This window comes from Pituophis catenifer, unplaced genomic scaffold (genome assembly GCF_029215685.1).
Source record: "Pituophis catenifer annectens isolate HBS135680 unplaced genomic scaffold, rPitCat1.0.hap2 SCAF_11, whole genome shotgun sequence".
In the NCBI taxonomy this organism is placed as follows: Eukaryota; Metazoa; Chordata; class Lepidosauria; order Squamata; family Colubridae; genus Pituophis; species Pituophis catenifer.
In genome coordinates, this window is record NW_027256891.1 from 11681760 (window position 1) to 11708312 (window position 26553).

At 42.1% G+C, this 26553-nt stretch overlaps 1 protein-coding gene across 1 annotated transcript in view; it reads right to left on the reverse strand.

The window, feature by feature from the left end:
• Window positions 1-4777: 4777 nt before the first annotated feature.
• Window positions 4778-26553, reverse strand: part of LOC139322542 (fibronectin type-III domain-containing protein 3A-like) — a 71595-nt gene continuing 49819 nt past the window's right edge. The window contains exons 17-26 of the mRNA XM_070951669.1: window positions 25484-25602; window positions 24714-24819; window positions 22497-22672; window positions 20565-20678; window positions 18753-18902; window positions 15543-15823; window positions 14097-14309; window positions 11607-11773; window positions 9045-9166; window positions 4778-7778 (exon numbers count right to left, since the gene is read on the reverse strand). Coding sequence (XP_070807770.1) covers window positions 7461-7778; window positions 9045-9166; window positions 11607-11773; window positions 14097-14309; window positions 15543-15823; window positions 18753-18902; window positions 20565-20678; window positions 22497-22672; window positions 24714-24819; window positions 25484-25602 — 1766 coding nt within the window. The 3' untranslated portion in view covers window positions 4778-7460. The remainder of the gene's footprint in view (window positions 7779-9044; window positions 9167-11606; window positions 11774-14096; window positions 14310-15542; window positions 15824-18752; window positions 18903-20564; window positions 20679-22496; window positions 22673-24713; window positions 24820-25483; window positions 25603-26553) is intronic.

A 26553-nucleotide genomic window follows, 5' to 3' on the forward strand; every position in this document is an offset into this window, starting at 1 on the left:
GGTTAGGTGGTGAATAAAATAAAGGTTAAAGGTTCCCCTCGCACATATGTGCTAGTCGTTCCCGACTCTAGAGGGCGGAGCTCATCTCCGTTTCAAAGCCGAAGAGCCAGCACTGTCCGAAGACGTCTCCATGGTCATGTGGCCGGCATGACTCAACGCCAAAGGCGCACGGAACGCCGTTCCCTTCTCACCAAAGGTGGTCTCTATTTTTCTACTGGCATTTTTTACGTGCTTTCAAACTGCTAGGTTGGCACAAGTAACGGGGGCTCACCCTGTTACGCGGCACTAGGGATTCGAACCGCTGAACTGCCGACCTTTTGATCGACAAACTTAGCGCCTTAGCCACTGAGCCACTGCGTCCCTTTTTAGGTAGTGAATAGTTGTTTCTATATATTCCAGGAGGAAACCATGTGATTTATTTTGAGGGAGCTAGAGATATGTTTAGCCTATCAAAGAGACGGAGTAGGAGTGATATGATATTCATCGGGGGTATTGAGGGGCTGTCACAGAGAAGAGGGGATTGACTTGTTCTCCCAAGCAACAGAGGGAAGAACAAGAAGTAATGGGTAGAAGCTTGTCAAAGAGAGACAAAACATTAAAGAAACGGTTCTGATTAATCAATGGAATAGCTTGCCTCCTGGAGTGGTGTGGCCTCCATCACTTGAGATTTTCAAAAAATAGACTGGACAACCATTTGACCGGAATGGTATAAGATCTCCTGCCTTGAGCAGAGGTTGGACTAGAAGACCTCCAAGGTCCCTTCGAACCCCATGATTCTATGTTCTGTGGTAAACTAAAAATGTACAAATATACTTTGCAATGGAATCAAAGCGTGCATTAGCAAATGCTATTTTTCTGATCAACTACTGGCTTGATTTCTTACTGGCTTGCTCCTCAAAGTAGCTTAGCTAAAACAAAGGCGGTGGGGAGCTTGAATTCCAAACTAAATTTGACTGAACTGTCAAATCAAATGGATCAAATATGTTTAATGATCCATTTATTTCTCCTTCCTGTTGTGTTGATAGTGATAACCCTGTAGTAACGTTTAGAGGATCTACAGCTATGCTGGCTGGAGAATTTTGGGAGTTGATGTCCACCAGTCTTAAAGCTGCCAAGTTTGAAGACCTCTGGTGTACAGCAAGGGTCTCCAAATTTGGCAACCTTAAGTCTTTAAGACTCGTGGGCTTCAATTCCCAGAATTCCTCTGGCTGGGGAATTCTGGGAGTTGAAGTCCACAAGTCTTAAAGTTGCCAAGTTTGGAGACTCCCCCTGATCTACAGGGAGCCCTTAAACCCCAGGTAGTATGATGCTGAAGTTCAGAATTTGGTTCTTCAGCCACAACAAGGATGATCAGGATGAGAGGCTACTTGGCTTGGTGCCGTTGATTGAGACAAGCTTGGAAAATTGGATCAGATGAGTGGAAAATGGTCCTATAACTACCCAAAGCGATTGCGCTGCCTTTTGACTAAAATTTTTAAATTTGTGCCACATTGTTGACCTCTTGGAAGGGACAATCTCCAGCGAAATGCTCTTGCTTGTCTAGTTTTAATGGAGGAAGATTTTGAACCAGATTTCCGGAATCTCCCATCCTCCTCTTAGGTAACGTTGGATGCTCTTTGCTCTCATGGATGAATCAACTATGGAGGATCAGAAAAGGCAGGCCCCCTGGCTTAAATGGCAGGATAGATGGATGGATGGAGGAAAATGGAAGGCAGGAGGATGTGATATTTTCCGGAGAGGGAGAGGGCTGTTTCGCCAACTGAGGTGGCACTTAAAAACCGTTTTCCTCTGCTTGGCTTTCAGCTTCTCAGCCAGCAAAGCGATGTGGTTCTTATTTCTGTTCTAACGGCTTTTCTTCCTTTAAAGAGCCCCGCTGCCAGATCTACTGGGGACCAGGTTTTACAGCTTCTGATACAAAACCCACCTATCTTTTTGAAGATCTGCAAATTGGCCACTTTTGCAAGTTGGAGGTAAGAAAGCGGTCTGGAATGGATGGGCTTCCTTAGCACTCTTTTTTTTATATATAATTTTTATTAATATATTCTATACACCAATACACAAATAAAATATACAATCCTGCCACCATGGTATAATGTGATTACATTGTCCATAAATATAAAGTCATTCCTTTATACATACATATTTGCCATCATATATATACATCATATATCTATTCTATCCCACCTTTTCTGGACCCAATCGTACCATAATTTCCAACTGTTATAAAATTGAATCGTTTTTACCATTGATCAATCTAGTTAATCTATCTGATTCCGCACACTCATTAATTTTATATATTATTTTCAAATCCATCGGTAAGTATTGATTTTTCCACTCCTGTGCATACGCTAATCTTGCTGCCTTAACACTCTTGATTGGGTGTGAGACGTGAAAACTGCAAAGGTTGTTGCTAAGCGGCTCCTCTTCCTGTTTCTTCTCCATTTAGGTTCTGTGTGTGAAAGACAACATTACCTAAAATGTGAAACACCGTAAACCAATTTTTTTTTTTTTTAAAAAAAAAAGGGTAACAATAAATCAGTGACACCCAGGATATTCAACCCGCTATTCTAGCGTAGAGCAGTGACTTCGGATCAAACTGGTGTCCGACCTAAAGGAAGCTACTCGAAACCACAACTTCAATCAATCAGAATAGAGCTGGAAGGGACATTTGAGGTCTTCTAGTCCAGCCTAGGAGACCTTATACCATTTCAGACCAGTGACTGTCCAATCTCTTTTTAAAAACCTCCAGTGGTGAAGCACCCACAACTTCTGAAGGTGAGCTGTTCCACTGGTTAATTGTCCTCACTGTTAGGAAGTTTCTCCTTAATTCCAAGTTCCTTCTCTCCTTGATCAGTTTCCATCCATTATTTCTTGTCCTGCCCTCAGGTGCTTTGGAAAATAAGTTGACCCCTTCCTCTTTGTGACAATCCCTCAAATACTGGCATACTGCTATCAGGTCCCCCAAGTCCTTCTTTTCTGTAGACTTCAGGTTGTCTGCTTCCAGACAATCTTTGTAAGTGGCGTATCCTCCCATCCTCACCCCCAAATCTCAATGAAGATTGCTTCTCTTGTAAAACATGGAAATTAGCTCTTATTTTTATCCTTCAAGAAAAGAAAAATACATTTGATTCTCTTCTCCATCCTTGCCCATCCTTCCATCTTAAAATATCAGTCGTATTTTTTCCCCCAGCTCTCCAGATAATTATTTATGAGTCTTTGTTTCTAATTAAGTAAATTAATCAGTTTAACACAGATCAGTTTAAGACTGTTATTTAATCAGCTTGACAGTGATATTCAGTCACATTTGTTTGTTTCAAATGCCATTTTTCCTCTTCAGCTCAATTTGTAGAGTGTTGTGTATCACAATTCTTTGGACGAGCAAACTGCCCATAGAATCATCATCAACATATAACTTTATCCCTTTCATTTGCCAATTTGGTTGCTTAAATTTTACTCTCACAACCCCTAATGCAGGGATCCTCAAACTTGGCAGCTTCAACTCCCAGAATTCTCCAGCCAGCCAGTTTTTATTTGCTCCTAGTTTAATGCTTCCTGTTTTAAATGTAGTAAGGAATATATTTTAAACCAAACAGAAAGTGAATGAATTTTCTTCCCCGTGTTTTAGGCTAGGTCTTTGGCTTTTCAAAAAATGCAGGTTCTTCTGGGAATAATAAACTGCGTCAGTGGATTCATGTGATTGTCTGAATTAATTTACCCACATCTGACGCAGACGCGTTTCAAAGGACATCAGCATCATGTTATATCCAGACTGGTTGATGCTACCTGGAGAGAAGTGTTCTGGGAGGTTAAAGGTCACCAAGTCCAGGTACCGTATTTTTCAGACTATAAGACACACTTTTTTTTTTGTCTCCCAAAAGGAGGTGAAAATGTCTGTGCGTATTATAGACCGAATATTGCCGAAGTCCTGCTCACCCACCAGCCATTTTTTGGCCTCTGCACGCCCCGTTTTCAGGCCTTTTTTCGGCCCATTTTTGAAGCTTTTTTTGGCCCGTTTTCTAGTTTTTTGCCCCATTTTCAAGGCTTTTTTGAGTCCATTTTTTGAAAAACAGGCTGAAAAAAAACCTTGAAAACGGGCCCAAAAAAAGGCCTTGAAAACGGGCTGAAAAAAGCCAAAAAAATGATCCGAAAAAAGCCTCAATAACGGGTCAAAAAAGCCTAGAAAAAGGGCCGAAAAAGCCTCAAAAAGGCTTTTTTTTTTGGCCTGTTTTTGAACCTTTTTTCAGTTTTTTTTTTTTTTTTTGAAAAAACGGGCCGAAAAAAGCCTTGAAACAGGCCGATAAAAGGGAGGCCAAAGTTTCTTTTGTTGTTTTCCTCTTCTAAATTTAAGTCCGTCTTATTCTGGTGCGATTTATAGTTCGAAAAATATGGTAGTTTGAGCGAAACTTTAGCAGTAGCTGGTTGAAAATATATCCCTGTTCAATCTTGATCACTGAATAATAAAGGCATATGAGTGCAAGGTGCAAGGATCTATCTTTACATGTCCCCCATGCGAAGATGAAAAGCATAAGATGTTGTTCTTTGTGGATGGTATTAAAAAGAACTAAAGTAGGATATAAAAAAATGTATGATCGATGGTTCTGGCCAATTCCTGTACACCACCGTTCTCCAAACTTGGCAACTTTTAAGACTTGTGGACTTCAGCTCCTAGAATTCTGGGAGTTGAAGTCCACAACTTTTAAAGTTGCCAAGTTTGGAGAGCCTGATTGTACACTGTTCAATATGTACGTGTGATAGATGAGACACAGCGACTCCACAATCCCAAATGTGAACATTTTTTTTTAATTTTTATTGGCCATATTAAATATATTATCTATTTGATAGTTACAATTTAGTAATACAATGCCTGGCAGGTTTAACATAAGTATGAAATACGGCAAAAATTACAATACAAGAGAAAAGGAGACCTAATACATTAATGCCACTAGGTACATCGATCTGGAATGTATAGCTGTAAATATAAAATTCTACATTATGCTTTCCAGGAAACTTCCTGGAAATATAATAAACATTTTGTGGCAATTACAAATACAAATTAAAGATTTAACTTTCTAGGAAGTCGTAATTTTGGTTAGTATTTTATTCAGAAAATCTAATTTTTTTTTAAAAATGTATTTCTCACACTGCTGCCAATTCGGTGAGATTTCTCTCTCCCCACCTATATATTTTTGTTTTGTTTTTTTGTCACTTTCGCAACAGAAATCTGCCGAAGACAAATCTATTTTATTTTATAAAAAAGTGAAGTATGAAACGAAATGAAGGAGAATAGGTTGTAAACATTCCTGCAAACTAAAGACACAAACATTTGTATAAAACTCTTTTCAACACTGAGCAGAGGCTTCCATTACAACAAATGATTAACTTAAAAAGTTCTGCTACAAGTAGAACAATACATTCAAACATACATTTTTCCAGAATTTCTTTTTCAAATCAAAATAAATAGATCACATAAAAGAGGAGAGTACATTTTATGGGGAAAAAAAAAAGATAAATTTCAGATTGCACCATAAATCTACTTTAAAGATAAGTAAGTGATATGATATCATTTACGTGTGTGTGTGTGTGTGTAGTTGTGTGTGAGTGTGTGTTTTCCCCCAGGTGTGAAATGCAAACACAATGCCACAAACCATAAGCTATCATGATGAATTAACAGCCAGTTGTGTTGTTTTGGAAACAGACATGTTTCAAGCTAAACATGAGTTTTACAAGTTACGTCCACTTTCCCATATACAAGTACAAAGCATTCGGATGTTTTGTAAGGTGGAACTTTTCCGTCCCTATCAATATGGAAAACTCAACAAAATGCCTACTCTTTTCTCTTTCTCTCTCTTTTTTGAATTTCTTCTTCCAAAGAACAAAATGGATGGTTTCCAAAGGTTTCAAAGTAGCATGACTGTTAAAGACAATGTTTAATTACTTTTATTTTACAGGTATTTGCTGCAGAGGCCTTACACAGAACAGTTCCTCTGTAGTGCATGATCTTCACCCTCCCACCTTCCCAACCCACCCAAATAAATGAAAGAAAATGTGAGTGACCCAAAGCCATGAGATATTACTGAAATTTCCATTACAAACGGAAAAGACTTGGAATCTCACAAGACCAAACAGTGGAACACGGAACTGCTATGGAAGAGGTGACAATTACATTAAAATTTAAGACCCAACTTTGGGGGAGGCAGGGGTGGAAGATGGGAGAGAAAGGAGGAGGGGGAAGTAATTTTCACACATGACTTAATCAAGCGGATGACGTTAGAAGGGCCCCCGAGAAACAAAACTAAACCAAAAAAAAAAAAAAAATCCCCCCGAGAGTCGACTTTTTAATTCCATGTTAAGAATAGTACAAAAAACATTTTTGCTCAGTTTGAGCCAAATAGTGAAACATTTATCATAAATGCACTTTTTTTTTTGTTCTCATTAAAGACAAAAAAAAATGCTGTGCTTTTTTTTTCCCTTGGAAAACAAAGAAAACCAACGCTGCAGCGGTTTAAATTTTTTTTTTTAAGTCAGAAGCACAGGGTGTTCTTAAGTCTCTCAGGCACAGAGAAGAGACGTTGAGTTGGGCCAACCGTTTTGTGGAGTTTTTTACTGACGAGAGAAAGCATCTCAATCAGAAACGGATGCTTCCGGAAGCAGGGGGTAGGGGAAGGGAGACCCTCTCGCCATATTTCAAGACCACCGCGAATCCCTCTGCATCCAGGTAAATTGGACACCTTGGACTCCGTGGATTAAAAACTCAAAAGGCTCACACCTGCCACGGCTGCTGCCATAGAAGGGATGGTGTGCCCCACTCCCACACACTCTCCCCCCCCCTTTAAAAGAACTGGAAAAATTAACTTTACGCTATCTCTAAAAGTTATTTGGGTAGGGAGTTTTTTATCTACAGCGTATCCGAGATGGTTTCCTCATGCTGCATCCTAGAATACAGGACTGTCTTGTTAAGCGTAATAAGCATCTTTGCTGCTACATCTCATGGTCCCCCAAAATGCTAGGGCTTGTCTCCTGCCCTCCCTTCTCTCTCTCTCTCGACTTGAGAATTCAGGACTTACTGTGAAAATTAAGTCAAAACTCTTGAGAATTAAGGCAGCTTTTTTTTTTTTTTTTTTTTGCTGTTTTCAACAGCTAACCCTGATTAGAAGATGCACCACCGTGCTGTAATAGGGATGTTTCTTCGCATCAGTCTGCCCTTCCTCCTCTCCTCCCCCTCCCCCGGGTTTTCTTCGTCCCCTGAAGGGGGAGGTGGTGACGGGGAGGAGAGGAGGGGGGAAGGCATCCTGTCCATCCAACCTGTTACTCAGCAGCAAAAATTGGAAATGTGTGTCTTTTATTCCATCATTCCCAGCTAGCATTTTAATTGGAATTTACATAAATACCCCAAGGCGTAAAACTTCCATATGAAAAATTATAAGCTGAGTGATGAAGTCCCACTTCTTGTGGCCACCGACTTACTTGATCACAAAGTACTGAATGATAACAGCAAACAAAATGGCAACCGTTGCGAAGATTACAAGGAGCAGAAACGCAAACTGTTCGTCGCTGAGGGCCTTCCGCTTGCTTTTCAGGAGCTCTGGAGCCGGGTCTGAACACGGAGAAAGCAGCTCCTGCTTTTGAGATGAGAAGGCGGTGCTCGGGCTATACGGGCCAAAGAGTTCTTGCCATCCAGTGGAGTCCTGATACTGGCGCCCAGCGCACACCCTGAATCGGTATTCACAGTTTGTTTGCACATTAGGGACGCGGTAGGAAGTCTCTGGTCCCTTGTAGATCTGAGGCAGGAGCAGGAGAAGACACACATCAGATTGGAGAACAAGGCAACCGAGTTCCACAAAAGCAGAAATCTTCCATCTTTGGGGGCCTACTGGAAATTCTGAGATGTTCTGGCCAGGTCCCCAAAACGGGTATGGACAGCTTTGGAACCCCCATTGAATGAAAAGAGATTGATAAGGTTGCTGATGGTCACTGCATTGCCCTCCTAGGTGCTCCTATCTAAGCTTCTCTCTGCTTTTGGGAGGACAGGTGGGCCATCCTTTCAAACCCACTCTGCACTGCAGTCATTGGAAAATATAAGCTATGCTTGGAATTGGCCCTTTGTTTTGTGGCAAATCACTTTTTAAAACATCAGACAGGTTGCACAGAACCTGGTTCTTGAAAGATCTGGACATGCATATCTTGGTACTCCTGGCTAACCTCTGCTGGGCACCCCTAAATATTGCCTTATTCTGACCTATAAGGCCTATGAATTCTATATCACTCACATTTACTAGCAGTGACTCTGGCCTTGAGGTTCAGACAGAAGGCCTTTCTGGTCCTTCCAGGAAATCTTAGGTCTACCACTAAGGAAAAGTCACATTTAATACAATGTTTGGCAATCTGGGCAACGTTCAAGAGCATAGACTTGAGTAATAAGTTACACAGCACCCCGTAAGCTGTGATTCAGCCCAACTGGACAGCTGCTTTGTCTGTAATCTGCTTGAGGGGTTGGACTGCAGGACCTCCAAGGTTCCTTCCAACTATTCTGATTACACTGTTATTCTGAGCGGCCGCCTGATGGTCTGATTGGGAAGAGGGGTTCATGTAGGAGATGACCAGGCTGAGTTCGAGAGAGGGGTCAAATGTGTCATCAGTCATGAGTCTCTTCACGCCCACGAGAGATCTAAGTCCAGCCCACCTTGAATTCCATTGAGTTATCTACCGCCAATTTCCTTTAACCATTAGTATTTCAGATTCTTGTCGAGAGCTTAAGCTTGCAAAAAATCTTTATATACATTTGAACTGCCTGGATGTCCCGATTTCCCTGGTGCTTGACCATTCTTGTGATAACGAGGACCCTTTATAACAAGGGTGTCCAACCTTGGCAATTTGAAGACTTGTGGACTTCAACTCCCAGAATTCCCCAGCTGACCAAGATCTTGAAAGTTGCCATGGTTGGATGTCCCTGCTTTATAATAATGCATTCAGAGTTACTGTATTGGGGGAGGGAGGGGGCTTTTCCCCATAATATCTGTTTAAAAAAAAGATCATTCTGGGATTACCTGATCCGCTTCCCTCCCAGTGGCAAGCTGCAATATGTAAACAATGGCATCGCGCTTCGTTGGCTGTAAAGGCTCCCAGGTGACTTCACAGACATTGTCTCCCAGCTGATGGACTTTGGGTGCTGCAATTTGGAACAAGTTGGAAGTTAATCATGCTATACTATATACTGTCCTCCTTTTAGCTAATGATAGTAAATAGCGTGCATCTCTCTCCCCTGAATGAATTTAAGCGACGGTTTAAAGTGCAACTTGGTTTAGGGCAGATGTCAGATCCCTAAAAGTGATACTGCCATTCAATTGGGAGAAGGGGGAGACTTGAATTCAATTTACTAGCATGGCCTGTGTCAACAGATATTTTACAACCTATATCCTGGCGCCAAAGAGCCCTGAGATCCTCTTAACATGGAGGAATGTTTATGATAGCCATGTGCGTTGCCTCACTTTAAAGTATAATGGTGGGAATGCATGTTTGTTCGGGTTCTCAGAGGAAATAGTAAAGAAAACAGCTTCACACTTGTGTATTGGCTAAAATCTGCATTCTGACTTAAAGGGAGGGGTCTCTACTGTTTTAATCCTACTTGTCTTACCTAAGGGTATTCAGATCGTGCTTTAGCTGGATGGCTTTCACTTCTGTTTAATAAAAGAATCCTTTGGAACAACCACGTTTCAAGAGTTCGTACTTTCTTAAGTTGGAAGGAGAGGCGATCCTTACAGCAGGGATCGGCAACCTTAAACACTCAAAGAGCCACAAAGGTCCTAACCGGAAGCCCCCGTTCAATTCTGGAGCCGACCGGAAGTCCGGTTCCCCCATCATAGTCTCCTCCTAGTGCAGAGTCCTTTTTCCTCTACCTGTCCTAACCAAAAGCCCTATCAATTGTGGAGCCATCCAGCAACAGGGAGCTGCAACAGAGGGATGAAAGAACCACATGTGGCTCCAGAGCCAAAGGTTGCTGACCCGATTTAGGGTCACTGAACCAAAATCTATTCCTCTCCCTCTTCTTCCATCCAAGTTGAGCTTCTTCTTGGGAGATTAATTTTACATTAGTTCTATTATTTCAATGCGCATTTGGTGGAAATAATTTAAGAATTTGCAGCTGAAATTAAGGCTTTGGAATACACCCCCCCCCCCTTTCTTAATACTGTCTCACTGGGTTACAGGTAGTCCTCGATTTACGACCAAAGTTGAGCCCAACATTTCTGTTGCTAAGCGAGAAATTGAGTTTTTGCTCCATTTTATGACTTTTCTTACTGCAGAATCACTGTCTTTGTTAAGTTAGTTACACGGTTGTATGTAAGTGAATCTGGCTCCTCCATTAATTTTTGCTTATCAGAAGGTCGCCAAAGGGAATCACATGACCTGGGCATGCAGCAACCCTGCCAGTTGCCAAGCATCCAAATTTTGATCATGTGACCAAGGGAATGCTGCAATGGTCATAAATGTGAAAAAACAGCCGTAAGTCCCTTTTTTCCTGTGCCGTTATAACTCTGGTCACTAACAAATGGTTGTTGAAATGGTAAGTCGAGAACTACCTGTATATTACTCTCTTTGGGAGGGATTAGAAAGAATACTGAAGCCTTTGAATCTGGGCGTGTATTACCCTAAATTGGGTAAAAGTGATTTTTCTTTGGGAAATGACACAAACCCATTACCCAATCCCAACGGGGGATATTTAAATAAGGATTTTCCAATAAGTGATTTTGGATAATTAAGGATAAGCTTTGGGAAGACTGATACATTCTGCATTTCAGTTCATTTTGCGCGCTTTATCCGAGGGCCATCTAATTTTTTTCTAAAGCAGTGACAGGAGAAACATCCTGCCTCTAACTAAACCAATCTAATTTCTTTCAAAACTACTGTATTTTTTGGAGTATAAGATGCACTTTTTTCCCCCCTAAAAGATGGTGAAAATTTAGGTGCATCTTATACACCGAATGTAGCGAAAAACGCGAGGCACAGAGGCGGCGATGGTCTGTGGCAATCCCTGCAGCCTGGAACAGCTGATTGGAGGTATTCCGGGAGGCCGATCCACCCGCCAATCAGCTGCTCATGCTAAATCAGACTGCAATAATGTGCTGAAGCTGACCTAGCTGTTTGCTATTTGCTGCAAGGACTGTCAAGAGTTTGCAGCAGCAAGCAAAACACAAGCAGAGGAGAGGAGTTTCAGTTTCAGTGTTAGTTTCAGAGATCAGCACAGTATGCAGCTTTAGAACAATTGACCTAAGCCACACCCAGGCTCCTTGCTGTCTCCTTCCTTGTTGCTCACACAGCAAATACTGTTTCAGTTTCCAAACAGTCGCACACACTGACAGGACGCTAGCCAGATGAATACCGATGAATGCTGGTAGGCAGAGGCAGAATTTTTTTTTCTTATTTTCCTCCCCCAAAACTAAAGTGCGTCTTATACTCCAGAGCATCTTATACTCCAAAAAATACGGTATATTGTCCCGCAATCCCCCCCTCCCACCCCCTGTTAAGTATCACTTATCAAAGCAGAAGCAAACAGTTATGCATTGAAGAACCTCTTGCTCCATTTATGAACACCGTTAATATGTGCCTCTCACCTTTCATGGCAGGCGGTGGCGATTTGGTTGTGGCAAATGCGTAAACTTCGGAAAAGTCCCCTTCCCCGGCATCATTGCATGCCTGGATTTTAAAATAGTATGTTGTAGACTCGCTAAGCCGTTGCACTTTATAGGTGTGGCAAGGTCCACTGTAGACAGTGATGAACCTGAAAAGGGACAAGAAAAGATCTGAAAAATACTCTGATCTCTCTAACCCTCCAATCCAAAAACAAAAGTCCAGTTGCCCTTTGAAAAATTGGACAACCCTCCAATCACGCAGGCAAATTTCTTTTAAAGACGAGATAGGCACCCTGAAAGGTTTGGAGTATCAAAGATAACATCCTTTAAATTCCAAAGCAGAGGTCTTCAAACTTGGCAGCTTTAAGACTTGTGGACTTCAACTCCCAGAATTCTGGGAGTTGAAGTCCACAAGTCTTAAAAAGCTGCCAAGTTTGAAGACCTCTGTTCCAAAGAGTGAAATACTTAAAGCACTGAAAGCACTGAAAGTTTCTTAAGCATCCCTGATTCAGCCAGTAAGCCCCAAAGTCAGTCACTTGCGGACTCCCGTTCATGTTCACAACATGGGCTAGAAGAGTCACTGTTGTCTGACAATATGTGACACATCACTACTGGCTTGGATTTGATCGGGACAGCGGTGGCCACCTTGCAAACCACAGGCAAACTTTATCTATTAGCGAATGGCAAAGATTGGAAAAACATTCCAAGCACAAAGATCTCTAAAGATCACGCTCCCGCAAGGCATGCACCATCCATGAAGGCCATGGATCCTCAATTAAATATTTGCTTTCATCCACTTGTCATAGTGTGGATAGATAGGATGTGAAGCAGGATTGGTTTTGTGTTTGTTTTTTTGTTAATCGAAAGTGGCAGAGAAATAAATCTCAAATAAGTGCACTTAAATCAGATCTTCGGGTTTTGATGTGCTGCATTTTGTTTCCCCTCAACTGAACACGCAAGAAGAAATTGGGCAGCTATTTGTATAAGGTGTCTCCTGACTGAGTAGGAAGGTTGGACTAGAAGATCTCCAAGGTTCCTCTGTTCCAACTCTGTTATTCTGTTATCTCCCGGATTACACCATTCAATGACTTTGGCACATCTAAGGAGTATAGTGCTAGGCATTCAATTAGATGATGGGAACCTCATAAAAATAGGGTTTTTTTTAGCATTATGCTGATGTAAGTAGTTATCCTGAGTTAAAGAAGAGAACAAATATGTCTTTTTATTGCTCTCCATGCCTGGGACAGTGATGGAATTCAATTGTTTTTACTACCAGTTCTGTGGGCATGGCTTGGTGGGCATGGTAGCATACTGCAAAATCTCCATTCCCACCCCACTCCGGGGGAAGGATGCTGTAAAATCTCCATTCCCTCCCCACTCCAGGGGAAGGTTAATGCAAAATCCCCATTTCCTCCCGATCAACTGGGACTCGGGAGGCAGAGAATAGATGGCGGTGGGGCCAGTCAGAGGTGGTATTTACCGGTTCTCCGAACTACTCAAAATTTCCGCTACCGGTTCTCCAGAACCGGTCAGAATCTGCTAAATAGCACCCCTGGCCTGGGAGATTGGGGTACATTTACCAGAACAACTAGACACAAGAACAGTTTTTTCCTGAACGCCATCACTCTGCTAAACAAATAATTCCCTCAACACTGTACTTTATCTAAATTAAATAGCTTGAAGATGGACATTATATGCCTACAAGAAGTACATATTAGAAAACAACATTTAAAATTATTACAATATCCAACGTTAGGAGTTCTATTTACATCATTGATACAACAAAGCAAAAGAGGAATGGCGTTGTATATCAAAGAAAAATTAGAACCTAAATTACTTTTTGAGGATGAAGATGGCAGGATTCTGATGGTGGAAATAAAAATGAACTTTAAACAAATACTTTTGATAGCAATATATGCACCAAATGAAAAACAAGAAGAATTTTATCGGAGATTACACAGAAAAATTTTAGAATTGGACTATGAAGATGTATGTATAATGGGTGATTTTAATGCTGTAAATGTGAATCTGGTCTATAAAACAATGAAGACAAACAAAAAATCCAGAAGAATATTGCTGAATACTGTCAAACTAGTTACTAAGTCTGCATTACTATTAATCTTCTCATCGTTGCTATCACCCATCCGACTGTATGACTATAACTTTGTTGCTGGTATCCTTAAGATTTATATTGACTGTTTCCCTATGACTCATTAAGTGTTGTACCTTGTGTTTCTTGACGAATGTATCTTTTCTTTTATATACTCCGAGAGTGTATGCACCAAGACAAATTCCTTATGTGTCCAGTCACACTTGGCCAATAATGAATTCAATTCAATTCAATTCAACTCAACTCAACTCGACTCTATTCTATTTATTGTTTCTGAGCTGCCACTTCAAAAAGAAACCTTCCCCCTCCATACCCTGAGCCCAGACGCGAAGAGGCCAAGGTATTCCCAAGTTTGATCTCACCTGCCCAGCCTGTCTTCCATCTGCAAATTGAACTGGGTGGGATTGGCAATTAAAGCCCTGCTAGGACCTTCCCCCCACTTCAGCTTAAGGCTCTGGTAACTGAAGACCACGCATTCCAGGTGCGGAGGATCTGGAGGTAAAGGCTTGGTTTTCGCTTTGATGGATGGACTGAAAGGACCAGTTCCAAGACTGTTGAAGGCCTGAATTCGGATTCTATCGGGGAGTGAAGCAGAGAAAAAGTTGATGTTAGAAGAAGATCACCACTTGTATGAGAGGAAAGCTGAAGACATTGAGTGACTAAATGAATGAATCTTTGCTCTGATTTAAAGGCAGCCCTCGACTTATGACTGCTGAGTCCCGGTCCACGGCTCGCCATATTTGGGGGTGGGGTGAAACAGGAGCAACGCGAGGCAGTGGCTCGCTGGCGGTGGCCCAACTTCCAGCAGCACCAAACAGCTGAGGTGTTCACTGCGGGACCCACGCTGCCCAGATGATCACTCCCGGCAGCCTTCCACAGCGGCTACGCGCCACCTGACGGGTCGTTCCGGGCAGCGAGGAGGACCATTGCAGCTGGATGGGCATCAGCCCAGGCAGCTACTGTGGCAGTCGACCATGCACAGCCCCGACACCGGTGGGCGTGGCTGACTGGATGTCCAATAGGCGGGGTCCAGAGACATTAACGGGCGCGGGGAGGCGAGTGCTCCCAGCGCTGACTTTGCAAGCGACATGTTTCCTACTCATTGTGTTATGAGGCTCCGGCCTGTTTGTGGGGAATAAAGCTGGGTTTTGCTGTGTTTTGCCACGTGTCTTGACTCCCTTTGTTCCTAGCCATGCTCGGCTTAGACCGGCTGAGAATGACCGCAATTGAGCCCAACACTTCTGCTGCTAAGCGAGACAGTTGTTAAGTGACTTTTGCCCCATTTTATGACCTATTTTGCAAAGTGGTGAAGTGAATCGCTGAAGCTGTTAAGTTAGCAACACGGCTATGAAGGGAATCTGGTTTCCCTGTTGACTTTGCTTAATAGGTGGTGGCCACATGACCCTGGTTCACTGCAACCGTCATAAACCTGAATCAGTTGCCAAGCATCTGATTTTTGATCGTGTGCCCATGGAGATGCAGTAATGGGAGATAAGTGTGAAAACCGGTCGTAAGTTACTTTTTTTTAGTGCCTTTGTAACTTTGAATGGTCGCTAAACGAACTGTTGCAAACTGAAGATTACCTGTGAAGATTTTTTTTTTTTTTAATTTGATTTATATGCCGCCCTTCTCCGAAGACTCAGGGCGGCTTACAATGTGCTCAGCAATAGTGCTCAACAATATTGTGTGCGTACCTAGAGTCACCTGACAAGTGAGATGGGCAGCACACAAATTTAATAAATGAAGTTCTCCAGACACAAGCTGGCGCCGCCCAACGACCCATACTGTGGTCAGAAATTGCCAATCACCTGTATAAAGTGTCAGGTTGCAGGTTCTCCAGAACATGGCTTGTGACTCTGTTGACCGTTAAGACCTGTTTCTCCCCATACTCTATGTGGTAGCCAATGATTTCTGCCCCATGGCAGCAAGGCTCCTCCCAGTGAAGAGCAAGGCACGTGGAGAAGGGAAGAGGACCTTCCAACTGATCTTCTTCAAGCAAGTTCAATACTGCCACCGCAGCTGGCACTGAAGCTGGCGTAGTCACTGTGCCGATTTCCCCAAATAGTCCAGGACCAGCCAGATTCACAGCCTGAAAAACAAAGGGAGAGAAGCGTGAAGAACAAGTGTGAAGTCTCAAGCACCAGCAGCTAGGCTCCTCCACACAATGTTCTCCAGAATTTCTGGTTTGGCTCTGCAACCCAACAAGACAGACACAGATTTCAGAGGATAATTGGAACTGCAGAAAAAACAATGGCTATCTACCTGCCTTCCGTTGAGGACCTGTATACTGCACGAGTCAAAAAGAGGGCTGTGAAAATATTTACAGACCCCTCACATCCTGGACATAAACTGTTTCAACTCCTAACCTCAAAACGATCCTATGGAGCACTGCACACCAGAACAACTAGACACAAGAACAGTTTTTTCCCAAACGCCATCACTCTGCCAGACAAATAATTCCCTCAACACTGTCAAACTATTTACTAAGTCTGTACTACTATTAATATTCTCATCGTTCCCACCACCCATCTCCTTCCACTTATGGTATGACTGTAATTTTGTTGCTTGTATCCTTATGATTTATATTGATATTGTTTCCGGATTGCTTACTTGTACCCTATGACTATCATTAAGTGTTGTACCTTATGATTCTTGATGAAGGTATCTTTTATGTACACTGAGAGCATATGCACCAAGACAAATTCCTTGTGTGTCCAATCACACTTGGCCAATAAAAAATTCTAATTCTAATGTTTTGGATTTTTTTTATAGATTAACAGAGTTGGAAGGTACCGTGTAGGTCATCTAGATCAATCCCCCGCCCAAGCAGGAGACCCTACACCATTTTTGACAGATGGCAGTCCAGTCTCTTATTGAAAGCTTCCAGTGATGGAGCTCCCACAACTTCTGAAGTTGCCAACTTCTGAAGGCAACTTCTGTTCCATTGGTTGATTGCTCCCACTCTCAGAAAATTTCCCCTTATTTCTAAATTTATTTCCATTTTAATTCCCATAATCCCAGCCTAGCAAACATGGAAACACCTGGATGTGCATTTAATCCTAAAGAACCAGACTAATAATAATAAGAAGCAATCATCCTAGAAAGAAGTTTAACCAACTGGCTAGAACGCTCATGTTCCTAGCCAAGCATGAGCAACTGAGATTGATCTAGGACATTGTTTCTCAAACTCTGCAACACGTGGACTTCAACTCCCAGAATTTTGCAAAAGCCATCAGCTTCTGGAAAATTCTGGAAGTTGAAGTCCACACATCTTCAAGTTACCGAGGTTGGGAAACATTGATCTAGGCCACAGAGAGAAGAAATATTACTTTCTGAGATTTAAAGGTTGTCCATAGAAGTTAAGAAATACAAATCACTATTTTTATCCTAATACTCATGAAGCTTTATTTAACTCTGAATTGGAATGGAGACATTGGGTGGTATTAACTTCACACCAGAACCAGTGAAAAAAAGTCCAAATGAAAGAAGTTGTCCAACCCTACTAAGATGACTGCAGAAGAGATCTGAAAATATAACAATAGTGTGAAAAACATTCTTTTCCAACTCCTTGGAGTTTTATGACAAACTGACATACCAAATTCCTCTTTGACTTAAGACACCTTTCTCTTAAATCAGAGGTCTTCAAACTTGGCAGCTTTAAGACTTCTGGACTTGAACTCCCAGAGTTGAAGTCCACAAGTCTTAAAGCTGCCAAGTCTGGGGACCCCTGTCTTAAATATTCCTATTCTGTAATAGTAAAAGTAGTAACAGTACATTTTTGCTACACAAGATGGCAGCACCTGACTGATTTTGACACAATAGGTTGCTGGTAAAAAAAAAGTTGTGCGTTCCCTTCAGTTGTTTGAGCAGTGTATAAACTACTGTATGTAAAGAACAAAGTATTTAATAAGGCTATTTCATTCATTCAGATCTCGGATGTCTTCTGCTTGTGTTCCCTTTATTTTTTTGAGCAGTATAAATAAGTATAAGCATGAATTGAATACATAAAATGAATACAATTAAAGGGAACATTAGGACAGGGACAGTAGGCACGTTGGTGCTCTTACACAAGCCCCTTACAGACCTCTTAGGAATGGGGTGAGGTCAACAGTAGCCAGTCTAAGATTAAAATTTTGGGGGTTTAAGTTTGTATCTGTTGTGTGCTCGTGTATTGTTGTGGTTGAAGCTTGGAGGTTTATCTGTGTTGTTGGGGTCAACCTGAGTGGTGCAAATGGGTGTGGAGCCTTCTTGGAACGGCTGCTGTAGACTGGATATGGATGATGTCGTATCCCTCCCCCTCTGTCGAGAGAGGGCTCTTCAATTTTGACATAGATGGCCTCTTTGACCCCTTTTTCAAACCAGCAAACCTCTCTGTCCAAAATGTGGACTTTGCTGTCTTCAAACGAGTGGCCTGTGTCTTTTAAATGCAGATGGACTGCTGAATCTAGTCCTGATGTGTTTGTTCCCCTATAAATCCTTCCATTCTCCGCCATTCAGTCCAAACTGAAGAAATGTCTTAGATGAGAGGTGAAACGTCTTCAAAGAAAAACAAGGAAGTCCAGTTGCCTCTTAAAAAAGCACCTTTGGGACAACCATGTCCTGGATCAGGAATCTCCAACCTTGGCAACTTTAAGACTTGTGGACTTCAACTCCTAGAGTTCCTCAGCCAGCTTTGCTGGCTGAGGAACTCTTGAGAGTTGAAGTCCACAAGTCTTAAAGTTGCCAAGGTTGGAGACCCCTGTCCTGGATGACTGAGAATCTCCATAGACATTCTTCAAAATTTGGAATTTGGCTACACTGCATTCCAAGAAATGTAAGCATGTATGATAAAAACAACAGAGTCCATTATTTTATTTTATTTTTTGCATAGCAACGAATCATTTGGGATGTTTCCACCAGCATTGAAAAAAATTCAGTTTATTTTCCCCACTAAATATAGCTCGGGGCCTTCACATAATGTGATGTTTTAAACTTTTGGAAAAAAAAGAATGCTGCTCTCCAAACCTACACGTACGTACCTGTACTCTGCAATAATAAGTAGTTGCAGGAGAAAGCCCCTTCACTTCGTAGCACAGCAAGGGGCCCGTGTAGACGATATGCATAGATCCTTCCATTTGCCCCCATTCTAGCCGGTATTCACTAACGTCTGCCCCATTACACGGCGGGCTCTTGGAGAAATTAGAAAGGAAGAGTTGAGAAGTTAACATTTGCATTTACAAACTGCAGGTGAATTTCGCAGAAGATCGCTGTGGCGCTTTTATTGATCGATGTGGGGTTGTAATTCAAACGTTTTGCAAAAAGGGGCCTGCTAGAAGAAAGTAGAAGGACACCCCTTTCTTTCAGGGAGGCCCTATCTTAACCTCCAGGGTTTAGGAAGGACCTCCAGGGTCTCTCCTGAGTCATCAGTTAGATAGGTTGACCATTGTATTTGGTCCTGAAGGCCAAATGTCTGATGGTTTTCTCCTCCAGTAAAGTCAATTTTGGGGTGTATTCTACCCTATTCAATCCACTTGGTAGTTACTGTATTTTTTGGAGTATAAGACCCACCGGAGTATAAGACGCACCTTAGTTTTTGGGGAGGAAAATAAGAAAAAAGCTGATTGGCAGGTAGATCAGCCTCCCTGAATACCCCCAATCAGCTGTTCCCAGAGGTGAATTTTAGCAATAGGTTCGTTGGTTGTGAGCTCTATTGGTTGTGAGCCTCTGAAATTCCGTTTCAGAAAAAACTTTTTTCTGCCTCTGAAAGCCTCCGAAACAGAGCTTCAGAAGAAAAGCCTCTGAAACTTTGTTTCAGAGGCTTTTTTTTCTGAAGATCTGTTTGGAGGCTTTTTTTCTGAAGCTTTTTTTCCCCTGAAGCTTCGTTTCTGAAGCTTTTTTCAGCCTCTAAACCCTCCGTTTTAGAGGCTGGGCAGGACTACATTCGGAGTATAAGACGCACCCAGATTTTCACCCTCTTTTTTGGGGGGGAAAGGTGCATCTTATACTCCGAAAAATATGGTATTTTGCAGTTTGGAGCTTCACTTAAGATTATTGTATCTACTGCTTTAAATACCTAGAAAATGCGAATCTAGCAAACCCTAAACCATAATCTTGACGTTTGGGGACATTCCTAAGGATCACAAATTCACAAAGGAGTAAGAAATATCACTGATGTCATTCAGAAGAAACTTCTTGGAAGTTTGGAAACTATCTTGTAAAAACAGATCTGGTATGGCTGTTAAGAAAGAATGCTAAAAGAGAAAGCAGGTCTTGCTCTCAAAATCTTAGCTGTGGAATTTATTTATTTTTTAAGAGTGCGGAGGCTCACGAGGTTAGAATGCTGGGTTGATTATTGTCGGGTTTGCGTTTGAGACCCGTTGCTGCCACAGGACAGGGTGAGCTCCATCACATGCTTCAGCTCTGTGCCAACCCAGCAGTTCGAAAGCAGGCAACCATTAGATTAGATAAATGGGTACCACTTCAGTGGGCAACCTCACAGGGACACAAAAGGAGTCCCCAATTGGGGGTTGCCCCCCTGGCAACAGGGATGTCACTGGCAAATCCTTTCACCATGAAAGTACTTCGGTGCTTCCAACACGAAAAAAGAAAAGAACAAAAGTTCTGGAATGTTCCAAAAGCATGTCAACCCCAGACACTGTGTAGAGTCCTTAGTTTTTGATTTATAGAATATTCTTCCAACAAAAATGTATTTATTGCAGAAGGAAGGAAGGAAGGAAGGAAGGAAGGAAGGAAGGAAGGAAGGAAGGAAGGAAGGAAGGAAGGAAGGAAGGAAGGGAAAGGAAAGGAAAGGAAAGGAAAGGAAAGGAAAGGAAAGGAAAAAAACCACCTACCTCCCATGTAGCTACTATACAAGTAGCAGTTTTGCACATTAAGAGGGGTGTGGAACATGGATCAGGGGGCCCTGGAGCTGTAGAGATCTCTGCCTTTTCTGAGTAAGGGCCGAGCTGCAGGGAAAAAGTATCTTAAAATTATAAAAATGCTGAGAGATGGACCAAGGCAATATATATCGAAGGACTGCAACCATTACAACATCAATGGCTTCCCAACAAATTATTCAGGATTGGTGAACAAAAAGGTTCTCCAGTCTTCAACAAACCCACCAAATTTAGTTTCTTGATTTAGGCTCAGTTTCATACGCCAGTTTCACAGTCCGGACACTGTTCCATGTTCAATCTTGTTCTGCTCCAATAATATTTGAAGGCATTAGGTCAAAGGAACACACCTTTTATCTGCAATTCCATCAGTCCAATTTTATTAGTGTATCACAGAATTAAAATATGTGGAAGAGAAAACTACGCTGGCTAGATTATTTGCAGAACCCCAAATCTGATCATTCTAGTGCTTCTTCCTGCTAGGTCCCTCTGACCTTGTGCTTCAGGAAGAAACCTTTAAGCCCATATCGAGATGAAAACTACTAAGGAACGTCCTGCTCAAATCTAAGGATGTTAATGTAATCGTTATCTGATGAATGCTGGTTCCATAAAGACCCATCCTTCATGCCTTTTTCTTCCATCAGCCAAATTGTTGGGAAAGGGGGGTGGGGAAGGAACCAAGAAGCCCATCTTTCTCTCCCACTATATTTCTTTCTTCTGTATAGGAGCTAAAATTTCCTCCTTTATCAGGCAAAACAAAATGAGGACTTCCTTAATAACAGTAGACTAAGGATGCGAGTCTTCTCTAAGACACTGAACCATGCTCAGCCTCTCCTTCCCTGAGAAGCTTTTAAAATTCTCCAGGATTCTAATTAAAAATGTTTGCAAAAAGCATTTACAAAATTGTGGAAACCTTTTGGGAAAAGTGTATTTTTGAGGTTTGATGGCTAATAACACTTTTTTTTTTTTTTGGAGTTTCAAGACAATCCTATACCGCTGCTGCAATGGCCTGGGAATAGCCCAGACCTTCACCCAATTGAAAATCTAGGGAGCCAACTAAAGAAATTTGTTAGTCAGAAGCGATCCAGCAATAAAACCCAGTTAAAAGAAGCCATCATTCAATCTTGGTTTCCCATTAGAACAGCTGCAGAACTAAAAGACTTGGTTTACTCCATGGGAAGACGTTGTAAGGCCATAATTCATGCTAACGGTTACCCAACTAAGTATTAACTGACGTGATGATTTTCGTATATCTCATTTTTTCTATGGTGATCATTTTTCTATGTGTTTGACTTTTCTTCTTTATACTGTAACTGCTATTCTAATAGTAAATCCTTCATAAAAGGTATTGCATTGCATTCTTGATTAAATTATCTTTCCATTGATATATAATTTTATGGTACTATTCCAAAAAAAGTGGTGTCATTAGCTAGTTTTAGAAAATACACTTTTCCCAAAAGGTTTCCACAATTTTGGCCACTATCTACTTCCACCCAGCCATTGAGAGTTCAAGACTTGGGTTCCCAGGTTGTTCTTGAACAGTCTGTAAGTTTTGTACTAGCAGATGCTTTAAAACCAGGGTTTTTCAAATTGGCAACTTTTAAGATGGGTGGGCTTCAACTCCTAGAACTCCCCAGTTAGTTGGGCCATTAGGCAGTTGAAGTCCACCCATCTTGAAGTTGTCAAGTTTGAAAAACATTGCTTTAAAGCAGTGTTTCTCAACCTTGGTAGCTTGAAGATGGGTGGACTTCAACTCCCAGAATCCCCCAGCCAGCGCTGCTGGCTGGGGGATTCTGGGAGTTGAAGTCCACCCATCTTCAAGCTACCAAGGTTGAGAAACACTGCTTTAAACAAACTATTTATTCTCTTAACAAGAACTCAAATGCATACCCCTGCTTTGTTGGCTGCCCGTATCCAGAAGCAGTATGTTCGCCCAGGAAGAAGACCATTCACGGTGCATTCCAAAGCTTGGCCACGGTAGGCTTGTCGGTGTTCTTCTTGGTCGCCGTTTGCCATTTCTAGAAGGTATTCCGATACCTCTGAGCCCCCATCTACTGAAGGAGGATCTGCAAAACAGGACGTGACCATGAACAAAATGCTTCTAGAGCAGGGGTGTCAAACTCAAGGCCTGGGGGCCGGATACAGCCCGCAGGGTGCTTAGAACTGGCCCGTAGGCCCTCCCTGGAAACAGCAAAGGACCGGCCCACGGTGTCTCTGCTAGTGAAAACAGAGATCGGGAGGACCCCCCGAGCTCCGTTTTCACTGGCAGGGAGCTGCAGGAGGCCGTCATGGTGGAAAACAGAGTCCGGCCAGGCTGCACGCGGCCTCCCCGAGCTCAGTTTTCAATGGCAGAAGGCTGCAGGAGGCCGTCGCGGCCAAAACGGATCCTCGATGAGTGATGTCGAGATGACCACGCCCACCCTGGCCACACACCCCAAGCACCCCAAAGTCAAACACAACCCTGATGCGTCCCTCAATGAAATAGAGTTTGACACCCCTGTTCCAGAGGATGCTACACCACACTGACTTCGTCTATGAAAAGTTCAGTCCGGAGGTGCCACCAATTTGTTGTTTCATTTCACGGGGTTATCTGTAAAAGAAGCTCTAATGTTGCTGGTTGGGGAATTCTGGGAGTTGGGAGTCCACACAGCTTAAAGTTGCCAAGTTTGAAAAACACGACCGCAATGGATCTGCACTGAGCAGGGAGCCAAGGATCCCACAGGTGGCTTTCTAACACCATTCTATGAACATCAGAAAAGGCTAAGAACATTTGGCTTTTCCAGGTTTGTTTTTCTCCCTTCTATCTTCTCTCTTTCTTCAAGGCCATGGACAAAGAAGTGTCCAAATCTGTTTTGAAAAACATTCCCATCAACTATGTTTCTTAACTAAATCTAATCCAAGATCTAATGACCTATCTGATCAACTCTTCTCCCAAATCAGCAAAGTTGACAGAATAGGTATATTCTTATGCAAAATAATTAGGAAGATTGTATTTAACCATGTAATAGAGAGGGATTATTTTGGCCTTATCTTTTATTTGTTGTTGCTCTGATTGTTGTTTTTTCCAGCAATTATAACAGTGAAGAAGAAGAAGAAGAAAATCATGAGGGGACAAATAATAATAATAATAATAATAATAATAATTTTATTTCTATACCGCCCTTCTCCCGAAGGACTCAGGGCGGTGTACAGCCTATTTAAAAACACAAACAAAACAATGATATAAAATTTAAAATAATTAAATAAATGGCTCAAATTTAAAACCCCAATAAATTTAAATACCCCAATTTAAAACTATTGTATTGATAGTCCGGCCTGGCGGAACAACAGGGTCTTCAATGCGCAGCGAAACACCCGGAGGTCAGATATCTTACGAATTTCCGGGGGCAGTTCATTCCACAGGGCTGGGGCTCCCACAGAGAAGGCCCTCCCCCTGGGCGTCGCCAGCCGACATAACTTGGCTGACGGCACCCTGAGGAGACCCTCTCTGTGGGAACGAACTGGTCGGTGGGAGGCTATTGGTGGCAGAAGACGGTCTCGGAGGTATCCGGGTCCTATGCCAAATGACCCCCGTTTCAAGGCAGAGCCCCAGAGATGCCCCCCTATCATAACTTTGGCTCAACTCACTGCCTCACTGCTCAACCAGCCTTGTAGCAATTCCGGAGAAAAAAGAGTTATGCCTTTTAATATGTTTATTTTTTGTAATGCTTATTTATGGTCCAGTTTGATTTTTGTGGCTCTGCTTAGAGCACCACTTAAATTTTATTGGGCCTGTCTAACTTTTCCCTGAACTATAGGATTTCACAGTGTTCTAAAACCTCTGGGGACAGAAATATTGCCGTTAAAATAGAATGAGCTGCATCTAGTCCCAGATTTATTGGAGAGAAAGAAGATTTGGGAATTCTTGAGGCAGTTCTATTTCCAGGGTGGAAAAATTGTATATTTTTAAATGGTGTTGAACTACAACCCCATTACTCTCTGGGTTGGTTGGATGGGACTCTGGGGAGTTAGTGCACCACTTCTGGGTTACGCAGCCATTTTATTCTAATTGAATTACTGCACTTATATATTTTTATATTCTGGTTTTCTTACGATTTGGGATCTTACCCCACTGCAGAGTAATTTCCTTAGGCTTGGCTTTGCCAGACAAGCACGGAGGACGACACGGCCCCGGGGGAACAGCGGAGGTCTGGACAGTGAGTACATCTGATGGCTAAAAAAGAAATCACACATTACTTGCTGATTTACTTCAGATGGCCACCCAATTCAAAAATATGCCACACCCCAAATACAATTACAGGTAGTCCTTGATTTATTACCTCAATTGAGCCCAAAATTTCTATTACTAAGCCAGACATTTATTAAGTGAATTTTCTTGTAACCGTTGTTAAGTGAATCACTGCAATTCTTAAGTTAGTAACATGGTTCTTAAATCAACCAGGCTTCCCCACTGACTTTGCCTCTCAAGAGGTCGTAAAAGAGGATCACATGACCCTGGGACACGGCAACCGCCATAAATGTGAATCAGTTGCCACGCATCTTAATTTTGATCATGTGACTGTGGGTATGCTGCAATATTTGCGAGTATGAAAAACATGTTTTACATCACTTTTTTCAGTGCCATTGTAACTTGAAATGAACTGTTGTAAGTCAAGGGCTACTGTAAAACTAATAAAGCAATTAACTGGCAAGAAGAGACTCAGATTTATTATATTCCACTATCTTACTCTGTACGTATGAAATCCTTGCATTCTCCTCCTTCCAATTTCGAACCGCAGCACAATCTTAAGTACAATGTGCAACTATGCCTTACAAATGCAAAACATAAACGCAGCTTGTATTTTTACCCCACCCCCCCAGACATTTTTTCCCCTCACCTGACTTTGTCCCCCTCTTCCAACACAGGAAACCTTCAGCCTGTAGGAAATGCCAGGCTTGAGATGGGCACATACATGTTCTCTCGTGGAACCTTTATAGGCGATTTCCCATTTACTGCCTACAAGGAAAAAAAGGAAGATCTGTTCACGACCCCATTCCTGGGAGAATGCGGGACAAAGAATTCTTCTTGCAACATCCCAGAAGAGACAAAAAGTTAATAGCAATAGCACTTAGACTTATATGCCACTTTATAGTGCTTTACAGCCCACTCTTAAGCGGTTTTACAGAGTCAGCATAATCCTGGCTATTCTCTCTCATACAATGTCTCTCTTTTTTCTCTTTGTTTCAACCTTTAAAAAGAAGCCTTGGTGGTGCAGCGGAGTAAAGTAGCACTTAGCTGCCAGCTGCCTGAAATTACTGCGAGATCAAATCTCACCAGGCTCAAGGTTGACTCAGCCTTCCATCCTTCCGAGGTAGGTAAAATGAGGACCTGGATTGTGGGGGCAATAAAATGACTTTGTATACAAAAGAACACTACTTAGGGGGCCCCGAAAGCCCTACTAAGCAGGTATATACAAACGTATGAAGGCTATTGCTTAACGCATTGTAAGCCACCCTGAGTCTCCGGAGAAGGGCAGCATATAAATCAAACCAATAAACCAATAAACCAATAAACCAACAAATAAATAAATAAATAAATAAATAAATAAATAAATAAATAAATAAATAAATAAATAAAAGATAGATAGATAGATAGATAGATAGATAGATAGATAGATAGATAGATAGATAGATAGATAGACTGGAGAAGATGACTCCGCTTCCCAGGAAGAAATGGCCAATCCCAAATTACAAGAATCTGGAGTAAGACTTTTTTTATAAAGGCAGACACCATGAAATCAGTGGGGTGTAGTAGTTATCATTAATACCAATAGAATAGCAATAGCGCTTATATACTGCTTCACAGTGCTTTACAGCCCTCTCTAAGCAGTTTACAGTGTCAGCGTATTGCCCCAACAATCTGGGTCCTCATTCTACTGACTTTGGACGGATGGGAGGCTGAGTCAAC